The sequence below is a fragment of the Dermacentor albipictus genome, chromosome 8 (genome assembly GCF_038994185.2).
Source record: "Dermacentor albipictus isolate Rhodes 1998 colony chromosome 8, USDA_Dalb.pri_finalv2, whole genome shotgun sequence".
NCBI lineage: Eukaryota > Metazoa > Arthropoda > Arachnida > Ixodida > Ixodidae > Dermacentor > Dermacentor albipictus.
The window spans coordinates 99,783,427-99,803,489 of record NC_091828.1 but is presented as its reverse complement, the minus strand read 5'-3'; the positions used below and the strand labels follow the sequence as shown (position 1 = coordinate 99,803,489).

At 48.7% G+C, this 20,063-nt stretch overlaps 4 protein-coding genes across 6 annotated transcripts in view; 2 read left to right on the top strand and 2 right to left on the bottom strand.

Moving 5' to 3' along the window:
- tzn (tenzing norgay) overlaps positions 1 to 2,101 on the bottom strand; it is a 26,051-nt gene extending 23,950 nt beyond the window's left edge. The window contains exon 1 of the mRNA XM_070523827.1: positions 2,085 to 2,101. The gene's annotated coding sequence lies outside the window, so the exon portion shown is untranslated. The remainder of the gene's footprint in view (positions 1 to 2,084) is intronic.
- Positions 1 to 9,826, top strand: part of LOC139048906 (F-box/LRR-repeat protein 16) — a 12,008-nt gene extending 2,182 nt beyond the window's left edge. The window contains exons 3-4 of the mRNA XM_070523836.1: positions 266 to 414; positions 8,480 to 9,826. Of these exons, the coding sequence (XP_070379937.1) occupies positions 266 to 414; positions 8,480 to 8,628 (298 nt within the window). The 3' untranslated portion in view covers positions 8,629 to 9,826. The remainder of the gene's footprint in view (positions 1 to 265; positions 415 to 8,479) is intronic.
- Positions 9,451 to 19,839, bottom strand: Polr3H (RNA polymerase III subunit H). 3 transcript variants are annotated; one of them, XM_070523832.1, is made up of 8 exons: positions 19,698 to 19,839; positions 18,814 to 19,027; positions 18,630 to 18,726; positions 17,971 to 18,057; positions 16,194 to 16,257; positions 14,618 to 14,704; positions 13,974 to 14,076; positions 9,451 to 9,885 (listed from the first exon to the last, which is right to left on the bottom strand). In XM_070523832.1, exons 2-8 carry the CDS (start codon positions 18,922 to 18,924, stop codon positions 9,838 to 9,840), a joined length of 597 nt encoding a protein of 198 aa, XP_070379933.1. In that variant the 5' UTR covers positions 18,925 to 19,027; positions 19,698 to 19,839; the 3' UTR covers positions 9,451 to 9,837. The 3 variants fall into 3 exon arrangements, with proteins under 3 accessions (XP_070379933.1, XP_070379932.1, XP_070379934.1); XM_070523831.1 differs by lacking the exon at positions 19,698 to 19,839 and adding an exon at positions 19,324 to 19,451; XM_070523833.1 differs by lacking the exon at positions 19,698 to 19,839 and adding an exon at positions 19,125 to 19,217.
- On the top strand, positions 19,429 to 19,979 carry LOC139048905 (large ribosomal subunit protein mL62-like). Its single transcript, XM_070523835.1, has one exon. It carries the CDS (start codon positions 19,429 to 19,431, stop codon positions 19,939 to 19,941), a length of 513 nt encoding a protein of 170 aa, XP_070379936.1. The 3' UTR covers positions 19,942 to 19,979.
- The last annotated feature ends 84 nt before the right edge of the window (positions 19,980 to 20,063 follow it).

Here is a 20,063-nt window from a genome sequence, read left to right as displayed (position 1 = left end):
AGGCTGTATACACACTCGAGCGTCTCTATACAACGAAATGACCGGTATAACGAAGGAATAATTATATTCCTGCTCTTGCGTGCACCATGCGGTGCGCGACCTTATACAACGAAGTGACCCGTATAACGAAGTGATTTCGGAGACCCGAAGCACTTCGTCATAAAAGCGTTCGACTGTTACCAAGTGTTGGCATGCTTACGTGCGTATAAATACAGGTTACGCGGACACGTACGCAGACCTGACGAATTACGCGTCTCGTCCGCAGGTGTATGCACATCACGGACATCGGCCTGGGCTACCTGTCCACGATCCCCAACCTGTCGGTCCTTTATCTGCGCTGGTGTTCGCAGATACGAGACTTCGGCCTGCAACACCTGTGCACCATGAAGAGCCTGCGGATACTGTCGGTGGCCGGTGAGTGACGAGGCACTTTTGTAGCTTTACTTACGCGCGATCACCGCATAACTCGTTCTCCCCGCCTGGCGAATGGTATTGATGTTGATGCACCACACGGGGTAGGAGAGCTCGTTGACCAGCCGCTGACTAACGACACCAGTGGTGGGTTTTGCCCCAGATAGAATATATACTAGCATATTTCAAGTGCTGAGGTTATGTTTAGAAGAAATTCTATTTTCTGTCTTATCATAGACCAAGACGTCTATAGCCGTTTGTAGCCGTTTCAAGAAGTTTTTAAGAGGTTCTGTGTTTCGTGAGTCCAACTTGCCGCGCAAGCGGGATTGTGGACCCGGGATAACGAAAAGTTTGATGCTGCGCGTAGATCAAACAGCAGCGTCTAAAAACAAAAATACTGCGGGAACATCATTAAACCGTCGAAGTTTTTGCCATTTCTTTCTCGAATTGAACGTGTTCGAAATGAAAATCAGGTTGACCTTCCCTTTAGGCGTGCTTCAGTTTATATAGATATACATGTTTCCAAACTGCGCGCATTGCATAAGTTCATAAAAATGTCACGTGAAGCATGCTGTCGCACACGTTGTGCGTTTCCTTCCCGAGTACATAGTCGTGCAAGCCCACTATTCCACAGGGTGATCGTTTTGAAGTTTTACGGAATTCTTAAAAACAGCCTGTCGCAGAAAACATATCTCTAGTCCTCGAGCTAGATTATTCAGAGACGCGGACAATACTTGCTCGAGAAATCGAGACGAATGCTCAACTAATTAACGGAAATTCACTAATGATCTTTTGAATTAATTACTTTAAGGCACATATTGCAATTTACGAGCTATAGCCGGCGAGCTTGCAAGGCATATCCACTTGGAATTAATTTCCAGAATGACGCCAGTTTGGAGATATCCGCCATTAAACTTACCGTAATAATCCACTGTTCTTCCACTTACTTTTTCTTTTTCTTTTTGAACGCTCATTGATGCACACGTTACTGGAATGCCCACGTATTTCGTCCCACACTTGGGAAATGTCTCGAAACTGATGCTATCCTAGAAATTCATTTCAACTGGATACGTCTTGCAAGCTACCCGGCTACAATTCGTAAATTGCAATACGTGCCACGAAGCAATTGATTTACAAGTTAATTAGCGAGTTTGTGTTAACTAGTTAAATATGTGTTTCGATTTCTCTTCGAATGATTCAGCTCAAGGACGAGGGTTACGTTATCTGCGACAGGCGATTTTTAAAAAAATCCCGTAAAACTTAAAACAGGAAAACTTAAAACCCTGCAGACGCAGTCGCGGCAGTTTGCCTTGGCTTGAGATAGCAGGATGCAGGTGCTGTTGAAAGGCGAGTCACTGTGCTCGAAAGCGAACATTTAAACCAACGAAATATTTTTTTTTTGCTTCTCGAACAAATGCACTTGGATAGTAGTCATGAGGCGAGTCATCAGACCACGAAAATTAAAATTTTAGTCAATCAGTCAACCCCCCCCCCCCTTTCATTTCTGTTTCCGTTTTGCTTTACTTAACGACAATCAATCGTGGCTTTGCCGCACGTAAAACTGCCTCCCTGTGGTCATCGCTATGCTATTGTCTTTTCTTATGCTATGCTATTATCTTTTTGTTATGCAAATGCAGCGGCAGACTAATGGTATATTGAGATAACGTACGTACGCATAGGCGTTCCTCTTCATCCACTGTTCAAAGCCGCACTGCTGTGTTCTGACCTTGATAGTTCACCTGGATGTCGTTGTGATACGTCACTTCCTGTTGTTCAAACACTCGATCGTTCGAGGTTAGAGGCACCGGAAGCGAGGTCTGCAAAGTGTATTGCAGAAGCTTTGCTACATACCAGTTGATCCATTTTAACGTTTATAGACATTTTAAAAGATCGTTTGCCTCACATAGCATATAGCTCTAGAGCTGGATTATATTCGAGGCGGCCATTACTTGCATGAGAAATCGAAGCACACATTCAACTAATAAAAAAACTGATTTACTTATTAATTAAGCTTCAAGGCGCTTCTTGCATTTTACGAATTGTAGCCGGTGAGTTTGCGAGGCGTATCCACTGAGAATTAGTTTTCAGGGTGACACGAGTTCCGAGATATTGATCGCCAAAGTGTGAGACAAATTACATGGGCGTTCCGGTTAGTTTTGTGCTTCGATGCGTAACAGAGCGTTTTGTTAAAGACGTAAGCGGAACAACAGTGCATTTTCACCGCCAGTTTGATGGTGCATATATTTATAGAAACCCATGCCATCTTCAAAATTCTTTCCAAGTCACGCAAACTCACCGGCTGCAATTCGTAAATTGATATATGTGCCGTAATTACTTAGGAAGTTAATTAGTGAACTTTCGACAATTATTTGATGTGCTTCGGTTTTTCGTGAAGAATTTTTCACTTTTGAAAAGCGACACTGTCTTCGTTGAGTTGAGTGGTCGTAGGCTACTGGTGGGATTAGCCTTGCAGTTGCTGCCGGCAATTGCGCTACCGTAGCGACACTTAAAATAAATAAATCACATAAATCAGTCACAGACCTCACAACTACAAACAGTCACTCCTAAGGTCGCCATGTGGAGGCCAAATCGGCTGTCTTCGTCTACCTCCCAGAAGTTTGGCGTGGCTATACTCATCCTTTCGCCGAGTAAACCGGACCTATCCCGGAAACAGAGTAATAAGTAACTGTGCCCATCCTGAAGACTGTAAACCGTGGTCGCGTGGATAAGGCTGGGCATATATAGAACAACAAACAATTAATTCACCGATGATTACGATACTCCGTAAGGCGAAATTTGGGCGCAGCTCTACACGTGTTTTCATTTCGCGATATATTGGTTGGCGCGGACGCGGGACTAGGGCGTTTCAGGAGCTAGGCGCGTTTTTTTACACAACACCTAGGGACCTAGACTCCCCTAGGGCGTAAAGTTACCTAGATATAGTTCCCGTTGGTGCCGCGGGGGCGGCGCTGCAGTCGACAGGCTGCACAGGCGAGCGAATGTAAATGCGCGGCGCGCGCAGCCTGTCTCTTGCGGCACGTTGCAAACGGAGCGAAGCGTGCCACGACTGCCTCGCTAATCGGGAGATAACGTGCGCGGGTGCGATTCTCGGCAGTCGCCGCAAACAGACCTTACGCTAATGCAGCACTTTGTTTCCATATATAGTGTCGTCGGACGCGCTCGCCACATGCCATCGGGTGGACAGACGACACGCGCCACTCTGGCGCCATCTCGCAGCCATCGTCGCCGCACTACGCGTTTATCCTCACCATGGAGGAAGGAAACTCCCTGACGTCACTCTTTGTGAAGCTAAAGTGAAGCCGGAAGTTGGCGTTGCTCATGGCGTTGCTCCGCCTATCGGGCCAGCTCTCCTCTATTGTTTACATTTCTCGCGAAACCACGCCGCGCTGCGCGCAACCGTGGTGCTCGGACCCGCGCGCTCCGCAGCAGTACTAAACAATCGTTAGCACGTTAGCACGATTCCGCCAAAGAGGGCAAAATTTCCCGCGGATATTCCTTCGTCCGTTGCCATTGCCGTGGCGCGCTACAATGCGTACAGCGTTGCATGCGCGTTCATTTCACGAACTTTAGTACCTCCTGTCCCACCTGGCCACAGCAACATCCGGCACAGCACGGTCCAGATAACGCAGCGCAACAAAACACGGAGACCAAGGCAAACCTGCCCGCACGGCGCCTTTGCCACGGTACGAAACCTACGGAGCAACACGTGTGAGCGCACAGAACCAAAACAGAGCCGCCATTGTGGCCCCAAAGGCGTGGCCGCTACGGCAAAGAAATAAAAAATCAGCAAAAAAAGAGAACCTACTACGTCACTTCCTCCACACTTTTTTCCTAGCGCGCGGAGGGGGTAGGGCCTCTCCTCAGTTTCCTTCCTAAATGGTCGTCACGCTTTCGCCATACCCTCCTCCTCCACCTTCCCAATCATGTCTTCGCTGTAGTCTCCTCCTCTTTTCATCCCCCGCTGCGCTTCCCGTTCGCTCTTTCATGACGCCGAGGCACGCCGACGCAGGAACGGTTACTTTAGAGCTGCGCTCTAGAAATTCCGACAGAACCCATACCGCGACGAATGTCGACGTTAATGCCATTAACATTGAAGCAACGCAGCGACACGCCGCGTCGCCACCGCCGAAACGTGCGTGCAGTATAGGGCTCCTCCATCGCACTAGGATGCCTCGATGCCAGCGTCACCTGGTAAATGCCTCCTTTACTAGATGCCAGCCGCGTTGTCCGTAAACTCGGTTCCTGGCCCTCTCCCTTTTCTCTCCTCCGCGAAAAGGCAACGAGCGCCGCCTCACGGAATTTATGCTGAACTTCAACTAAGGGAACCGCCGCCGCAATGGGAAAGCGAGCAACGCGGCTGGCATCTAGTAAAGGTGGCATTGACCTGGTATTGAGGCGCCCTATTCCCACTGCACACGCTGCGCCATCTAGCGATGCCGTTACGAAGTCCGCGTGTTCGATTCCGCCGAGCAAAGGCTACATCCTAAATTACTTCCCCCTTTTTTTTTTGGCTACGGAAGAGCGGCACACGCGCTGCGGCTCATACCCAGTGACCCAAGTTGGCGTAGGGCTGCTGAGCACGAGGTCGCGGGATCGAATCCCGGCCACGGCGGCCGCATTTCGATGGGGGCGAAACGCGAAAACACCCGTGTACTTGGATTTAGGTGCACGTTAAAGAACCCCGGGTGGTCGAAATTTCCGGAGTCCTCCACTACGGCGTGCTTCATAATCAGAAAGTGCCTCATAACGGCGTGCCTCATAATCAGAAAGTGGTTATGGCACGTAAAGCCTCACAATTTTTTAAAAGTTGGCGTAAATGAGGTTCATTGAAGAGCGGTACATGCTATAGCGGCACATACTCAGCGACCCAAGCTGATGTAAACGAGGTCCTTTGAAGAGCGGCACATACCCTGGACTGACCCAAGCTCATCTGACGGTTTTTCAAACCCTGTTCCCTGAGAACAGCAGCCCGATGTCAGACTACGCACTACCTATCTAGTGACTAAAGTTGGCGGGAAAACATTTAAAGATGCAGACAGATAGGCAGACAGCCGCCAGATAATTCGTGAAGCACCCTAAGAATCTACTAGCATTAAAAAATTCGGACAGGAATAATCTACGATTACTATCCAAGTATGCGAATCAGCGAAACCCATCGTGAATGAGGCATGTACTGCAGCCGGGTCTCCTCCTTCACGCTTCCTTCTGGACACACCGCGCCTCCTAGTGGAGCTGCCGTGAAGCTCGTGCTTGCTGTGTGCTCAGATGAGGTTACCCAAGATGTCATCAATTAAGGAGGTTCATTGAAGAGCGACGCATAACCAGTGGAATTTATTCATGTGAACCGCCCGTGGCTTTTAGACTTCACTACCTTCGCGATCGGCCCACATGTTTGGTGGGATGTAGCTACATATAGCCAGGAAACAAATATCTCAGTGTCCTTCCACTCTGTGAAGAAGGATGACCAGCGAAATGCACCTCCGCCACGGGTCGGCCCGGCATCGCACTATCTTCGGGATCGGCCCACGTATGGGGAGTGCTTAACGCCTGCTTCACCACCGCCGCGGGTCCGGCCGGTATTAATAATAATAATATATGGGGTTTTACGTGCCAAAACCACTTTCTGATTATGAGGCACGCCGTAGTGGGGGACTCCGGAAATTTTGACCACCTGGGGTTCTTTAACGTGCACCTAAATCTAAGTACACGGGTGTTTTCGCATTTCGCCCCCATCGAAACGCGGCCGCCGTGGCCGGGATTCGATCCCGCGACCTCGTGCTCAGCAGCCTAACACCATAGCCACTGAGCAACCACGGCGGGTAACGGCCGGTATTGCACTATATTCGGCATCGGCCCATGTGTGGGGAGTGCTTAATGCCTGCTTTACCTCCGCCACGGGTCGGCCCGGCATTGCACTATCTTCGGTATCGGCCCACATATGGGGAGTACTTAACGCCTGCTTCACCTCCGCCGCGGGTCGGTATTACACTAATTTCCTTGGACGGTAGGGCTATACAGCTTCGCTGTCAGATTGCTCTTGCAATGTCAAGAATGCTATTCTCACACACACACACAAAAACCCGCGCTGTGGGAGCGCGTGGCATTAGCACATGTGTCACATGACCGAAGCGCATTCGCACAGCAAATGGATTAATTGCAATAGGAAGCAAAGAAGTGTCCTGCCACATAAGCAGGCGCATGTTCGTTATGCTGTAAACACGCGCCGCGCAGAACAAGAACACTCACTTGCCCCGTTACCGTGAAATCAAACGATCGCAAAACATCTTCGATGGGAGAAGGTGAACAGTTCATTTCGCGTAGTTTGAAATAAGATATATAATTGTGCACGCATATCATGTGTGTCTTTGCGTAGCATTTAACTGAAATGCTTAAAGGTGTCGCTTCATGTAGATACCAGCAAGCGCAATTGTCCTGCTGTTTTGTTTTTGCCACAGATTCCTTTTTTCGACAATTCTCCATTGTCAATCAGGGATGCCTGTTTTGAAGCCTTACGTTTCAATTGTCGTATGTTGCGAGGAAGACGACATTATTTTTATTAGATCACATACATTGTCACCCAGTCTGTCGCTTCTGTCATCAGGAGGTTTAACTTGCTGCTAAGCTATACGTACTTCGAGACTCGCGAGTGCAGTTTTCAGGCCACATTAGTGATCGCAGAATGCTCGAGAAACAAGTCCTCAATTATTATGGGTGTTATAGATAATGAATCCCACGTCTTATTCGTTCTGTCACGAAACCTAATCCTATGTATGGTTCGGTTTGTGTAAAGGATTGTGGTCTTTGGCCATGTAGGATGCATTTTCCATCGCAAATTTCATAAGTTAAAGCGGCATCTGTTCGCCCTTCTCGTAAGGATGAACCCTTCGTGAGATAACGCAGGAATGCTCTCTGAAGACGAAAGTCACGGCTAGCAAAAATTTTTTTTAACTATAGAGTGGATCGCATTCGGCGAAGGTATTTAAGGACCCCAAGGTTTGCTTGTATTGCTGTGAACTGTAGCAGGCGACAGCTCTGCAGCTCTTGCTTCATGACACGGCAACTAGTATATGGTCACTTCGATGCAGCGACTGTCCGCAGGCACCTTCCCTGCTCTCTCCCTCGAGCGCGCGTCAGCATTCACCTGAACTGCATGCCTAAAGGGTTGCAGAAAATAGCCCCTTCTCCTGTTCACAATCGCCCTCCCTGTGGTCGCCTACGCGTTCTCCTGCACGTCACCCCATTCGTTCACCTTGCACAATGCGGTGAACCACACACTGAAATCATGCGGCAACTTGCAGAGATAGTACTTCGTTGATTTACGGCTTCCAAGTCTACTTTCAATACAAACAAGGTGTACAAGAGTGTGACCACCTGCGTGCTTTCCTGGCGATGGCAGGAGCGAGCTGAGGCTTAAAGTATGTGGCCGTTCTGCGCCATCTAGAGGTCAGTGAGGTTCAGCCTGTGTTTGGTGAATTGGTTGATGGCAATTCAGCGCACCTTGTGCCTTTTTCCTCAAGTATGCAATTACAGGTTGTGCTGTGAACCAGTTAATGCACGAATGCAACACCGTGTATGTAAACTGCCCTGGTGACACGATGAGCGAAGTGCGACATACTCTGCGGTAGTATAGTCCGGTATGTGAAGGCGAATCGAGAATACTTTTACAGAAGGGCGCCGCAGTTTCTTGGCAGTGATGTAAAACAAGGTTACGAAGGCCTCTCGAGCTGAAATATGGTTCTCACCTGAAAGTTAATCCTAATAACACTGGCGACAGTTGGTGCCAACCTGCCGTGGTGGCTTGGCGGCTATAGTGTTGCGCTGGTATAAGCACAAGGTCGCAGGATCCAACTGATCCCAGCCCCGGCGGCAGCATTTCGAAATGAAAAAAAAAAAAAGCCTATGTCCCATGCATTGGGGACACATTAAAAAAATTTAATCCGGAGTGCCCCACTAAGGTGTGCCTCATAATCAGATTGTGGTTTTGGCACAGGATACCCCAGAATCTAGTTTTTTTTAATCCCTTTCCTTCTTATCTTCCTCCACGCAGGCTGCCCGCAGGTTACGGCTCGTGGCCTGTCCGGGCTCGCGCAGCTGCGACAGCTCCAGGAGCTCGAGCTCACCAACTGCCCTGGCGCCACTGCCGAGCTCCTGGCCTTCCTGCGCGAGCAGCTGCCTCACTGCCTCGTCGTCGACTGAGTCGCCTGTTGCTGCTCCTCTGCTCGACGTGTGGCCACAGACGACGGCGATGACGACCAGCAATAAGAAGTTGATACCCACGGTTGTGACGACACACTCTTCCCCCACTCCACGACCCTTGCGAACCCGCTCCCCACAGACCTCCCCCTACTCCTCCCACCTTGTCGAGAGAAGATAGATTCATCTTCAAACCGTAGCTTCAAAGCTTTCCGCCGTCGCCTGCTTTTTCAGCACCCGTCGTCTTGCATCAGAAAAGGAGAAGAAGCCAATTTACAAGGCTAGGATGGTGTCGCCAGCGATTCTCAAGACACCCCATGGATCCTCGGCTTGGAAGAGGGGGGACGACTTCACCCAGGCTGACAGCTCAATTAAAAACTGCTCCCTACTCCACCAGCGACTAGTTAACTAGCTGCTGATCCTGCAACACCTGCCGAAGGGTATCGCCATATTGAGGACGCTTTGCGATTTAAGAACATGCACCACCATGCGACAGGCTCTTCAGCGACCGAACCGCCCTACAACGGTCGGGAAGCGGATCAACGCTGCAGCAGGGACCGCACGTCGAGTACACTAGTTGAGTGAGGAAAGCAGACGTCCCAAGACGTAGTATAGAGGTATTCGTAGAGACGTCATCAAGACGCCGATGCTCACAACGGGCCTTCCACGCATGTGCACATTGGCGTGTGGCGGCTCGCACACAAGAGACTGCCCGCCGATTCGTGGCGCCCTCTTTCTCTCGAAAGAGGCCACTGGAGAAACAACGGCGCTCCCGAGCAACAATGGTTGCCGCAGCAGCTCGACTGCGAAAGAACACAATGCAAGTGCCGACGAGATGTTGTAATAGTTCACTGTATTTTGCGTGCATGTCCGGCTGTCATCTCCCGTCGTCGATGATGATCTTGATGATGAAGAAGGAGAAGCGTGCTGCCTACGCCACGCCGCAGAGCCGCGGCAGCCACCGTGCAGCTTGTATGATGTGCGTGTCCGTGTCTGTGTTGTCTGCGTCCGTGCGCCAGGTGCACGCGCCCTTATGTACAGATGATGACGATGATAATGCCTTGTTTTTCGTGTTTTTTTTCTTGTCATCGCTCCTCGCACAGAAGATGATGAAGTAGCCCCGCCCTGCCCGGCAAAGCAAGTCTTCCCCGTGTGATTGAAGAAGAAAAAAAAAAGAAGTAAAATAAAGTGCTCTGCTGCCGGCTGGCTTCCCTACGTCCACCACTTGAGCAGGCCCAGGCCGGACTCGCTGATGGAGGCCTGCAAATATCAACAAATTTACACAGGCAATCTACTAAAACACTGCAACACCGAATTTTAGATTACCGAATCCAAAAGACATCGACAGTATTGCTGTTGGCACCATCTTGCAACATTGAGTTCAACCAGAGCGCACAAAGCTATTACTGCAATGAGAGTTAGGGTGTCTTAGCTAACGTCGCACAGGTGTTGACAGCATTACATTAATGCGGAGCTTCACTATAAACTTGGGCAGCTGGGTTGGCAGCGCCACCTGGTGGCATGGAGTTTTAAACAGAGAACAAAAAGCAGCTGTAGCAGTAATCAAGTGTGTTCTAGTTATCTGCTGGTGTAACGTTTTGGCAGCAGCGTAATCGTTAACATGTAGCCTTTGCGTATGCTTCTTTAAGAACATTCATGCAACACGAGAATGTGTATAATGCTTTGTGATTGGACAAAGCATCGCAAGGTATTGCTATCAGCGTTGTTGCTGCAATTCAAGTCTCCGATGTTCTGTGAAAGCTAACATTTTATTGACAAACTAAAACTCTTTATTTAATAGAGAGTCTTATCTTGTTTGCAAGCTTCTTAACATTTGCAGTTTGCAGGAGAAGTGTACAGCAACAACCATGCTGATAGCGACAGCTGGTGATGCTTCGTTTAACCATAGAGTCTTAGAGATGTTTTTGAGTTACACGAATGTTTTAGGCAAAGAAACATTTTAAAGAGGCTGAATATTAACGATTATGGTGCTGGCGAAACTATACACCAGCAGGAAAGTAAGAGAGACTTGGTTACTGCAATAATAGCGCTGCGTGTGTCTGGTAGAGCTTTGCGCCACTAACCTGGCCACTCATATGTAAGTTTCCAGTAACCCGCATACAATAAGATGTTTGTGGACAAACTGAAACTTTCTAATAGCCGAATTTCCGGTAAGCCTGGGCACATAGCCTTTAATTCAAATTTTCAGTCTGTTGCGTATAGTTCTTTTAACCATCATATACCAATCTGTTATATCAGAAGATTCATGCTGGAATAGAGCACAAGTTCAATTTTGTTGTGAAACTTTTGTCCCATAAACTGTTGTGGCAGACTGTACGTATACAACAGCAGGAAACACGGGAGACTCCCAGGGCCGGGCAGGGATGGCTCCACCGTAGCTTAATTGGTAAAACACTGCATGCATAATGCGGAGTGTGTTGTTTTGGTCCGCATTTGCAGCAAGTGACACTACTCCCACTCGTTTTCGTTTCCCTTTAGCCAATTATTTCTACATTTCGATTAAAACATAACAAATAACTTCCTCTGTGCTTTCTCTGGCTTTACTGCTCCTCACTTCAGATTGTGACACGGCGAGGCAGAAGTGTATTCCGGGGGCATATTTCAGGTGGCAGCTCAACTTCTAAAGTTCTCACTTGTATTGAGTTTATGCAAACATTAAGGGGCCGGGCCAAGTGAGCACTGAGGTGAGTTTGATGAACTCGCCTACAAAGGATGGGTTAACTTGCTGAACGTGCTTGGCAAGATGCATGTAAACATAGTCAGATTGGACTGGGTCAGGTTGACTCCTGAAGGTCTGATTCGACATGCTTGCGTCAAGTTCATGTAGACAAAGATGCACACTCAATCTGCGGGACGAGGTAATGCTGTCTGCAAATGGCACGTCTGGACCTTCGCTATAAGTTGGCCAACTCTTTTTTAGTTACCAGTACAGCCTGATTGGCTGGCTCAGCTTGACTGGTTTGCGTTTGGTTATTTCTACAGGCTCATCTCACCACGATAAGCGTACTTGACCCGCTTCAGATTCAAGACAATGTGAAACTGGGCTAGTTTGCAGTGGTCTTGTACGATGGGGCGGCTGAGGACAAATTTGAATGACTGTAGACGGCTGCTCAACAGTGATTGAGCAAGGAATTTCTGAGGTGGGAGCCAAAATTTTCTTGTGAAGTCTCCTAGTCAAAACGTTAGCTCAAGCATGAGACATCTCCTGTTCAACCACTTTTACAGTGAAGCTGTATATAGTCTACTCTGTGCGGGTGGGGCTTACCCAGTGAAACCCGATACGAGCTTGGCCCAATCAGCTGGAGTTCACGTGTACTCGACAGGCAGATTCAAACCGCCTTTACTAGGTGCATGAAGTCGCCCCGCCTTTAGCTTTACACACCTGCAGATTCACTTGGAAATGCTGAAGAATTTGTTGCGCTTTGCCATGGTGAATTGTGCTCGACAGATATAAACAATGATCATCCCTAAGGTTGCCCCTCAGTACTCTGGTTAATTATCTATCGTTGTGGCACACAGCAGAAGATGCAGTGTCATGGAAGACCAATGCGTATAAATCTCGGCATATGCTCGTTTTCTGCGATTGTTGCAGTACATGTTCGGTAATATTTGCTGCGCCATGTAATCACCATGGAGGAAGGAAATAAACTAAAAGGGAGTGGCATGTCGTGCAGCGAGTCTTTGCAAGCGCAAGCCAGCTCTCCATGCAGCCATACCCTTTGTATTTTCTTTCTCGACAAGTTGGCCTAATCATGTATGTGACCCTGCTCTCAGCAGACTCAGCCCAGTGTGCTTGGATATCTGAAAACATTTATGTCTAACGTCATTGTTCTCGTAGAAGAAGTAAAAGGAAAAAGAAGTCCACTATGCAGTCACTGATTATTGCCGCAGATGTCTTTTCACAAGCACACTGGCAGAACACGGCGATTGCAGTTATAGTGCAGCCAGGGCCCACGGGATAGGGCGTCAATCGCAGGGGACACGGTTTTGTTTGCTTTGACTGAAGGCAGCATATAACATGGCACCGCTAGTGGTGTTACACATGTCCGTGTCCCCGGTAGGATTGCAACTAGGCCAGCTTTTTATTGGCATGACCAAATTTTCCCGCATTGTGCCACCTGCTCGTTCGAACACCACACCAGAATGCCACCCACCCCCCTTATTTGCCGGTAATTCCTAAATTGGAACATTATAAGCTCCACCCCAAGCGCTCTGTCGGACATTCATGCATAGCAGGCAATTGAATTTCACAAACTAATGCATTCCTAATTTCTGAGGGTTTCTACGATTCCTCAAGGCACCGTGCATTTTGCTGTTATCTGGTCGTTTGTGTACTGCTGTGTTCATAGACCATTAATATGCCTTACGAATAAATTATTTCCACAAGAAGACATGAAGATTTTAGAAATGTGTGGATTTTATATAAAACATTTCAAGAAATTTTAATCACGCAACGTTCGTACTCAGCATATGGCCATTTTATTCTGTTTTCCTATTGTCTATATCTTTGCATACGTAAAAAAAAAAAAAGAAGAAGAAGAAGAAACTCCAACTCCTGCTTGTTGCAATTTATTTTTCTTGGCAAAGGCGGCAACACAAGCCAATTGTGCTTTGGTATTCCCAAAAGTCTCTTATATTTATGAATAAGCTGAAAACTTAACAATGACATTGAGCTTCTGAACCTCAGGACAAGATGCAGCAACGTCCAGAAAGCAAAGCTTTTCATTCATTTTATGACTACCGTTTCACATACTACCATTGCTCCCTCACAATAGGGTTTCTAACTTACTGCAAATGCCTTTGGGCCAAGCAAGTGCATGACCACACAAACTAAACATGTGAGAAGTGAAAAGTGAAAGTCTTGTTTCGCCCCACATCTTCTGGACCTCCAGCTGGCTTAATCACATGATCATTGAGTTATATCACATGGCACACCAGGACGTAACTTTTTCTAAATGGGGTTCCCTCTGTGTGGAAAGCGCAATTCATTCTTTAGTTTAAGTTACACTGTATCTCTGGACCGTAAAGGTTTCATGCGTGGTAGTTTAGGGCACAGTATGCATCGCAGTACAGCAGACGTTTGGCCACAGGTGGATCACTACAACCAAACAAGAAAACTGGGCTAGCTGCTTGTAAGCATCGCAGAGCACAGATTTTACCAGTGCCAAGTTTAGATGGGACGAAGCAAGATACATGCAGTGCGTACACTAGTCAGTTTGTCCCGTTTATATGGTGTCTGCCTAGCACGTTTTCATTTCGTCCAGTCTAAATTCAATGCGGGTAAAATCGCGCGCCACCACAATTTACCGACGAACGGCAACACTGACCGTCAGAGAGTAAGGCACGTGGCGCTCTTCGCCATCTGGCAGCTCGGTCGTATCGGGACCTCCGGGCGTGGTGTCCACGAACAACTCGCCCACCACCCTAAAGCTGTAGTCGGTTGCAGCATGGGCCAAGGCACAAGGGTGGAAAGAGAAAGAAGGCGGCACAACAGTTTCTGGAATTAGCACCGTAGCAACTCCTTTCCGATTGGGTGACTGAAGGAAGCCATTTGTCACCTGCATTCCCAAAGCCAGCTACCACGAGAAACCTAATACAGAAACCATCAACGCTGAATGCCAATGTAAGCGAATAGCCAAACATTTCTAGAAAGCTATTCTCTTTATTAAATTAATGATGTGCTTGGCGACATATATTTGCTGTAGCAAGGATATTCCTGTAGCATTTTGTTTTTGTTTCATTGCATAGTTATGTAGAGAACAGAGCTGTTCACCAGCAAATCTGGGATGGCGGCCAAGTCGGGCAGCATGTGCGTGAACCTCTATGAACTACAACAGCGTTCGGTGACGAACGCACCTCGCATCTCGGCTGTGCGAGAGCACCCCGCCCTTTGCAATGGCGGCAAAAGTTCAACCTCCAACCGTGAAAACGGTCAAGAGAGATAAAGAAAGCTTTTCGCTCTAAAACTGACCGTATTGGCTCGCCCAGGTCCATGAACATCTCGTGCACACCATCCTCGCCTTCGTACTGCCACACCCAGAGCTGTTCCGCTTCGTCGCTGGTTGCGGTCGGTCAAGAATTATTGCTCGGGCAAAAGGGGATCTTTCTTTTGAAAAGTCAGCCTACAATGTCGAGGAAAGTCATCATTTGTGGGCGACGGAAAGAAACAGTGCTTTGGAACATGTTCTGGTCTAGCAACCTTACCTCACTGCAGAGCATGGCATCGAGTGCATGTTCTGCCACTAGTTTAACCTGATGTTCTGCTTGGTGAGCCATTCGATAGGCATCAGTTGAGCCTCCCTGGAACAAAGCTCGGGCTAACCGGACACAGCATTGCTGGCATACATGACACACAAAGTGTAACGGTGCCGAACCTGACAGAACTGAGGCAGAACTGCTGTTCTCACACATGTAGCGTGCTGCATGTCCCACTACAAAAGCGCTGTTTCTTTTATCACCCAGTTGTGTACCAGCCGGCCTGTGAACCACTATCGCTTTCCCAGATACCAGGCTGTTCAGTACTTTGTTGTCAAGCAAGCGTAAGATGGAATGAGTTCGAGAGACATTAAAGCCAAATATTAAGTCAAGCTAGTGTCACACATTACGGCTTTAACGGTGTCAATGGTTTTGCTTTTACCAAGGACAAAGCTTACATAGGTGAGAAAAACATAAACACGCAACAAAATTGGTAGCTACAGCTGCAAGAATTTGGTACCAGCTCCCATGACGTAACATAACTCGTTTGGTATTGCCAAATTGCAGTCAACCGCTGGTAATCAAAAAGGTGATAATGTTGCATTTCCATGTGAAAGGAGGTGCAGGCATTTGACATTAGATACCTCCATATTGGGTGCAGTTTACCTATAGCGCTGTCACATTGATGTAAAGCAAGGAAAATTAAAATGGCTGTGGCTTAGCTAAGGTTAAGCCCAGGATGCGAAGCATACTAGCCTTTATTTTAGTTGTTGAACCACTGTTTAGCCTGGTGAACTGCTGTTGCTTGGCTACATTTGGTTCGGCTAGACGAAGAAACATCTCATGCGTTACTCTGCTTCGTCTTCAAGAGTGGAACGCGACAGCGTTCCCGTCGACCCGCCAAGGGGTGTAAGACAATGGGCTACCGCGCAGCGACTACGCGCCTCGCATTGGACGCGGTGAGCGTCGAGCAACGCAGCGTTCGGCGCGGCAACGAAATGTGCGCCTGAGCAAGCGACGCACGCCTGAGCCTTAGAAACAGCTAGCTCGTTTCTAAGGCAACACCGCATTCACTAGAGGCTCTTTTGTACCGCTTTGAAGCATCGTACTCGTGGCTCAGTGGTAGCGTCTCCGTCTCACACTCCGGAAACCCTGGTTCGATTCCCACCCAGCCCATCTTGCAAGAGTTGAGCCAAAGCCACCTAGAAAATCAGTCTTCTCCTCTGTCGTGACGTCACGGTGTCACGTGGTATTCAAGGCGACACCGCCGCGCCTGAGGAGCTGGGTTGAGCTCTCGTAATATGCTTCGCATAAAAGTATCTCTCTGTGTTCAGTAAACTCTGCAAGGATACAAGCGAGCTGGGTGCTGCATTCCATCAGGAGTGATGTGGATGTCGTCGAAGAAGCCCATGGACACTGAAATAGATGAGTAGGGCGTCACATGTTGCATGCTTAAGCTCCATCTCATCAATTCTGCACAGCGCAACAATGTCTGTAGGGGCTCGTGTCAGTAAATCAGTAGCAAGAGCCAGCGGCGCGCTCCAGAAAAGGGAGAACGAGGGCTCATCTATTGTCAGCCACTGATCCTTCCACGAAGCCTCTATTCAATTGGCATTGCATGAGAGGAAGAGGCAATATAGGAGAGAGAGAGAGAAAGCAATATAGGAGAGAGTTGACCAGGTGAGTGTCCGACTGGCTACCTACAACGAAGGAGCCCTCCTAACTAGCTGATGCGAACCTTGGGGTTTTTCTGCATAGCTTGGAGTTTGTCAGAAGGAATAAGTGGTGTACAACCCCACGCCCCAGGGATGGCGCTCTCTGGGAGTTGTGCCTCCCTGGAACAAAGCTCGGGCTAACCGGACACAGCACTGCTGGCCTACATGACACACAAAGTGTAATGGTGCCGAACCTGACAGAACCGAGGCAAAACTGGTGCTCTTGCACGTGTCGTGTGCTGCATGTCCCACTATAAAGCACTGTTTCTTTTATCACCCAGTTGTGTACCAACCAGCGTATCTCGAAGGCCATGCTTTTACTGCATGGGCAGAAGTGATTGCTGGAGCCGAAACACGTCATAGATGTCAGGTTTTGGACACCACCTAGATTGTTACTAGATTTCATTTCTGGAAAAAAAAAAAAAGACAGCGGCCAATGCAACGAAGTTATGCAGCAACCACACTGTATTAGTGGATTGCTGCTGAGACCACATACAATGTGATGGCTGCAGTTGAAGGGATGTTGACACTCGCCACTTTGGCTGCGAATGGTACTGGCTCCCGAGCTTGCTGGGACATAGCCTTCTACATTTTTCAATGCCTGCTCAGTTATCCTGCGATGCATAGAAATGAAGGTCGATACCCTGTATCAACAGGCACAAAATGACCAAGGCTCCTGCACTTCAATACAGGAAGAGATTCTCAGTTAAATGAAGAGCCGGTTGTTGTGTCAAGCTGGGCCTATTGTGACCGTTCCCTAACGCATCCATCGCTCAAAAGGCAGCCTTGATGGATGCGACAGCATACACACGCGCGAGTGCACCGTGGTTGCATCGGAGATGAACGGGTCCAGTCTAGCGCGAGGTGCAGTGTGCAGGGGAATTCTAGCTAGACCATCAGTTCGGACTTCGACACGCTGCAAATTACGTGCCCTGCAGGCAACGCCCTGCTGTAAACCAAACTTCTGTAAAAAGCACACATTTTTCATGGAGAAGTTCTAGCAGTGTTGTGTTTCGTCGATTCGAAAGCGTGGCGGAAAACCAGGGCTTGCCAACTTAAGCCGCAGCAATAGTAGGCAGACCAGAGAGCTCACCATCGACGTTCAACAGGGAAGGTGAGTGGATGAACGTGGCATTTACTCAGTTAATTTTACCCATGCTTTCCTCGGCTTCACAGTACGTCTGTCTTGTATGGCTGTTACTAACAAGATAATGAGCCCCTTGGCATCCCGAATCTTTTTAAATTACGAATGCATGTGGCACTACAAATGTTTGCGTCTCTGTGCTCATTTAAATACCAGGCGCTAGATACACTGAAAAACGATGGTTCAACAGAAGGCCCCTCAGATGCTCACCAAGCGACACTCCATGTGGAAAGGGGACGCTAATGCCCCAACAAAGTGCACGCAACTCACCGTAGATTCCCTCCTGGCTGCTGCTGCGAATCTTGCCCACCAGGACCTCGTCCATGAAGGGCCGGAAGACGACGTAGCGGAATTGCACTGCATGGACACCCGTCTGCTGGTCAAACCACTTTAACCACATAAAGCTCAATGTACCATTTTTTTTTTTACGCACTGTGTTGGGTAAACCAAAGTTCAAATTTAAGGGTGACACACTCAATGCGCATTCGCTACTCAGAAGTGAAAAGTACCACTTGTGGGCAGTTCAGCAAACCATATACCAATCAATAAGGCTGTATGAAAGCAGTTTTTTTGGCACTGAATCACTCATGAATCGGGTAGGGCAAGGAGCGAATGGGATGTCGAACATTTTTTTTCTCTAATATTAAGTGAACAATGAGCAGGTTTCTCACCATTATTAAACAATTTTAACATGCTGGCATTTACAACAATAGAAATTTAGTTCCTGTAGTTACACTGCGTGTTACGAAACATGCAGATTATAATAAGGAAAAACATACAGCTCGAAAAGCTACCTCAACGCGAATTCTGGGCGCGGGCGAGCTTACTAGCTTGTGCAATGTTTATTCGGCTACATGATCCAACACGTGACTTTCACGCGTGACGTGACGGTCACGCGCGCGAGCCGAAGCGGGCAGACGACTCCTCACCGGTTGTGTGGAAGGAGCCGTCGCCCGGCAGAATCCGGGAGTCCTCGATTTTCGTGATGTCGAAGAGCGCGATGCAGAGACCCACGTTGATGACCACCTGAGCGGCGAATTAGGAACACGGCGTGAGCAGCGTTTCAACAGAGGTCGCCAATTCAATGACGAGAAAGAGAGACGCGGTCCTTGCCTTGTTGGCCAGACGACGGTTCAGCTGCTCCACGATGGCTTCGTTGGGGCTCACGCGGAAGAGCCACGGCGGGACGCGAATGCTGTCCGACATCTCGCTGATGACGAACATCGCGCCGCCGCAAAAACGTGCGTTATACAACCAGAGCGTGCCGATGCAGCGCTTCGGGGCGGAGTTGAACAAGGAAGTCGTGGTAGGTAGGGTGTAGGTCCCGCTGAAACACGGAGACAATCGAGACGGTTAAGAAAGAAACTGATGCACGACAGTGCTCAAGCAAATGCTGAAGCGCGGTATTAAAACAACGCACGCACTCGATGGGACCAACGACTGAAACCACTGAAACAGAAACCGGCCATATGCCGGCCACGCGGCTGCCAAATCCGTAACCAACAGAAGACAAACTTACCGAAAAAAATTACAGAACGTGCACACAATCACGTAAGGCATGCAACATTGCGCCGTTGCAAACACATACAGATGCTCACAAATAAAAATGTGCTGATAGCTTACGACAGTTTGAACAAACGCTTTTCTTTTTTTGTTTTTCCACGACTAGGAACACGAAAACGTCTGTAGCCACGACCAGCCGCATCCGCAGCCATTGCAGCTAGCAAAATGGCGGCGTTGCGTCGGCTGGGTTGTTCAGCGACGATGCGGCCGCTGTTGCCGGCCCTGTGCAGGTCCTACAAGAGCGACGTCAGCCTGGACAAACTGTACCCCGCGAGCAACACCGCGCAGACGCCGCCTCTCGAAGGAGGCGTGCAGATGAAGGACGTTCAGATTTACGACCACGACCCCGCGAACCCGTACCGGGTCGAGATCCGCGTGCACTTGGACTCGGCTCGGTGGATATCGCAGGAGGCCAGGGACAGACTGCGACTCACCTGCAAGCCGTTCATCGACAGCCGCGGGAACTTGGTGTTCGCGTCCGACAAGACTCGCAAGAAGTCCATCAACCTGGCCGACTGCTTGGACAAGTTGCGCTGCATGTTACGCGAACTGTCACGACCTCCGCCCAACAACGTCCCCGAGACAAGATTCACCTTGCGGGCCAAGCACGAAAGGCTGGCCGCAGCGCGCTTGCGCATTCCTAAAGTCCCAGCGGCGGAGAGCGGCGTTTCTTCCTGAAGCAATTTAAAAAAAATAAAGGTTGTTTGTATATAGAATACTAATTTCTCCTTGCTTCGCGAACACACTCGCACGCAGGTCGTACCAAAAACTGTGGCTTGTTTTCTACATTGTTTTAGTGC

What these genes read in the sequence shown, in the direction of transcription:
- Polr3H (XM_070523831.1), bottom strand. Translation starts at nt 19,415, where the DNA reads ATGGCTGCGGATGCGGCTGGTCGTGGCTACAGACGTTTTCGTGTTCCT. An exon ending in GACCTGGGCGAGCCAATACG is followed by an intron (nt 14,077 to 14,617) that starts GTCAGTTTTAGA and finishes AACCGACTACAG; the next exon opens with CTTTAGGGTGGTGGGCGAGT. An exon ending in ACGTGCCTTACTCTCTGACG is followed by an intron (nt 9,886 to 13,973) that starts GTCAGTGTTGCC and finishes TGATATTTGCAG; the next exon opens with GCCTCCATCAGCGAGTCCGG.
- LOC139048905 (XM_070523835.1), top strand. Translation starts at nt 19,429, where the DNA reads ATGGCGGCGTTGCGTCGGCTGGGTTGTTCAGCGACGATGCGGCCGCTG.